Source organism: Labeo rohita, chromosome 23 (genome assembly GCF_022985175.1).
Source record: "Labeo rohita strain BAU-BD-2019 chromosome 23, IGBB_LRoh.1.0, whole genome shotgun sequence".
NCBI classification, from domain to species: domain Eukaryota; kingdom Metazoa; phylum Chordata; class Actinopteri; order Cypriniformes; family Cyprinidae; genus Labeo; species Labeo rohita.
The window spans coordinates 12,636,107-12,638,575 of NC_066891.1; the positions used below are offsets into that span (position 1 = coordinate 12,636,107).

Consider the following 2,469-nt stretch of genomic DNA (forward strand, 5'->3'; position numbering starts at 1 on the left):
AGATTTTTCCATCACACAAGGTGGTATTTATCTCCTTTACATGTAGTCATTCACATTTTTAACTCTGAAGCTAATAAGAGACATAGTTATAACCTGACCTATCAATAAATTAACTTAATTTTGACCTATTTAAGCCAAATGGAGACTTCAAACTGAACACTGAGTTAGATAGATAGATAGATAGATAGATAGAGATAGATAGATAGATAGATAGATAGATAGACAGATAGATAGATTTTTAATGTTTTGGCATTTTCATTGAAAGGACAATAGAGAAGTGACAGGAAATCAGGTACATGTGCTAAACACTAGGCCTCAGCTCCAATACATTTTCACTGTCATGTCTTGTATTTGTTGTTATATATATTTATTCATCATGTCAACTAGTTTCACATTCAACAGCAATGACGCACTAACGCGAGTAACTCTTACGTAGACACAGTTTGCATAACCATGTATGCCTATATTTGGAGAACAAATAATTAAACTAGATTGGTGGCCTACTGCATGTGTTGCATCTGGATATTCAATCTAACTTGCTTTTACATGTTTTTGTTACAGCTAGCTTGTCTTTGGCAGCATTGACAAATACACGTGCCATCAAGACGAGACAAATACGTGATGCACTTGAAGAATTGGAGTGTTCAAAATATGGTCTCATAATGATTTTGCCTGACGGTTTTTCCGTTCCCATGTGCTAAACGGAAATAAAATTCTTGGTAATGCATTTAATTTACAAGTAAATAATTATTACACAAGGGTTTAGTTTAGAATAATGACCTCAAGCACACCCTCTCATCAACTGCAATTACATATAATTCATTGACAAGGAAAATTACCACCACACAAACTGTCAATCAATTAATCTGGTGTATTGAGAGTTAAACAACCACAGCTTGTGAAAATGCAATTCAGATGAGCTTGTAACAAACAGCCTTATACGTGATTTGTTCTTTTGGGAAAACGTTTATATGTAGCACTATTACATCACCTGTAACGCATTTGGCTCTGTGATCAATTCTATTTTTATTCATCAGTCAGTTTAACATAATGCTTGACCACAGTAAATGAGACATCTTTTATCAAAAAAGCAACTATCTTAACCATGCTTTATTCTTTTTTTTTAATGCTGAAAAACAACAGAGGTCCATAAATAGCTTAATCGATCAATAAATAAATAAATAAATATTATCAATGTCTTTAACAAACAGACTGTGTCAGAGTAAGTCCACAGAGACCTTTCTTCAGACACTGGAGATGGTATGTACAGCGGAGGTCTACACAGTTCATGTCAGGTATCAGTGAGGATCGCGGCATCGTTGCAGGACTGGCGCCGTTAACACGATGTGAAGGTCTTCCAGAAGAAGTTTTTGCAGGGGGCTTTGCGGTCGCGCTGTGGCAGCTGTGATAACCGGTTGTAGACGGCCCGTTCTTCCAGACGGGACTCCAGAGGCTCCTCCACATCCAAGGGGACAGGCGCTATCTCCCCAGCCAGCACGCTGTTGTCTACTCCGTCCAACAGCCCAGAGATCAGCTTCAGGATCAGCTCCTTGCGCTCTTTGCTCAGCTCCTGATGAGAAAGCAACTCGACTTGAATTAGAATGCAAGATTTTAAATCTTTAACTATTCGTAATAACAATAATATGGTTGCTATTAGTACTAAAAGTATCCCAGAATGGTCTCTTTTAGGTGCTAAACATCAATATGTGTCTAAAATACAAACACCTGCTTGTAAAATCCATAAAAGCTACAATTGGAAACATATTTACAGACACTCACCCTACTTTGTGCCGGGTTCCTCTCCTCCACTGGAAGCACAGCTGCTGCTCTGACACTATACAGCACCAGCAAAAGAGACACTAGGCTGGACAAAAGCTGCATATTGACAAAATAGCTGAAGTTAAAGTGCGCAGAAAGGTCGGTCAGAGAGGCAAAGCAGGAACTTCGAAGTCCTTGTAGCTCCTGGTGCAGAGTAAAGCTGGAGAGATCTTGGTTTTTGAGAGCTTCAGGTGGCAGGGTCCTTATATACCTCTCGTTCCAGTCCCCTACTGACGCAGCGGTTGGAGGACGGAGGGGAGAGGGTGGGGGAGTGGGTGGCTTAGGAACTAACAAAAGCATTGAGTAGTTAACCCCCCAACAAACCAGACGTTGTGCCGGTGGGGAGGACTGCGCCATGGCGCTCACGTCATAGCTCTAAAAATGGTCCTGATTTCAGTTTAAACGGATGCGTGGAGAAAAAACACCGATGATGACGGAGCCACCGTTAAACTGAAAAGTTCTGTGGGCCGCTCATTGTTTATGCTAATTATGATTTACATTTCTGTGGAGCGAAATGACATGCAGGGAGCGAATCATGTTTTAGGAAGCACGGCGGTCAGACGTGCGCTGTAATTACGCGCCGTTCTCACTCAGAGCTGCATTGTGATATCAATACAAGGAAATCAAACTAACCCGTTTTGTTGTGTACAG

General features: G+C 40.7%; 1 protein-coding gene across 1 annotated transcript; it reads right to left on the reverse strand.

The window, feature by feature from the left end:
• Positions 1 to 851: 851 nt before the first annotated feature.
• sst7 (somatostatin family member 7) lies at positions 852 to 1,983 on the reverse strand. Its single transcript, XM_051097400.1, has 2 exons — positions 1,780 to 1,983; positions 852 to 1,570 (listed from the first exon to the last, which is right to left on the reverse strand). Exons 1-2 carry the CDS (start codon positions 1,879 to 1,881, stop codon positions 1,337 to 1,339), a joined length of 336 nt encoding a protein of 111 aa, XP_050953357.1. The 5' UTR covers positions 1,882 to 1,983; the 3' UTR covers positions 852 to 1,336.
• Between the last annotated feature and the right edge of the window lie 486 nt (positions 1,984 to 2,469).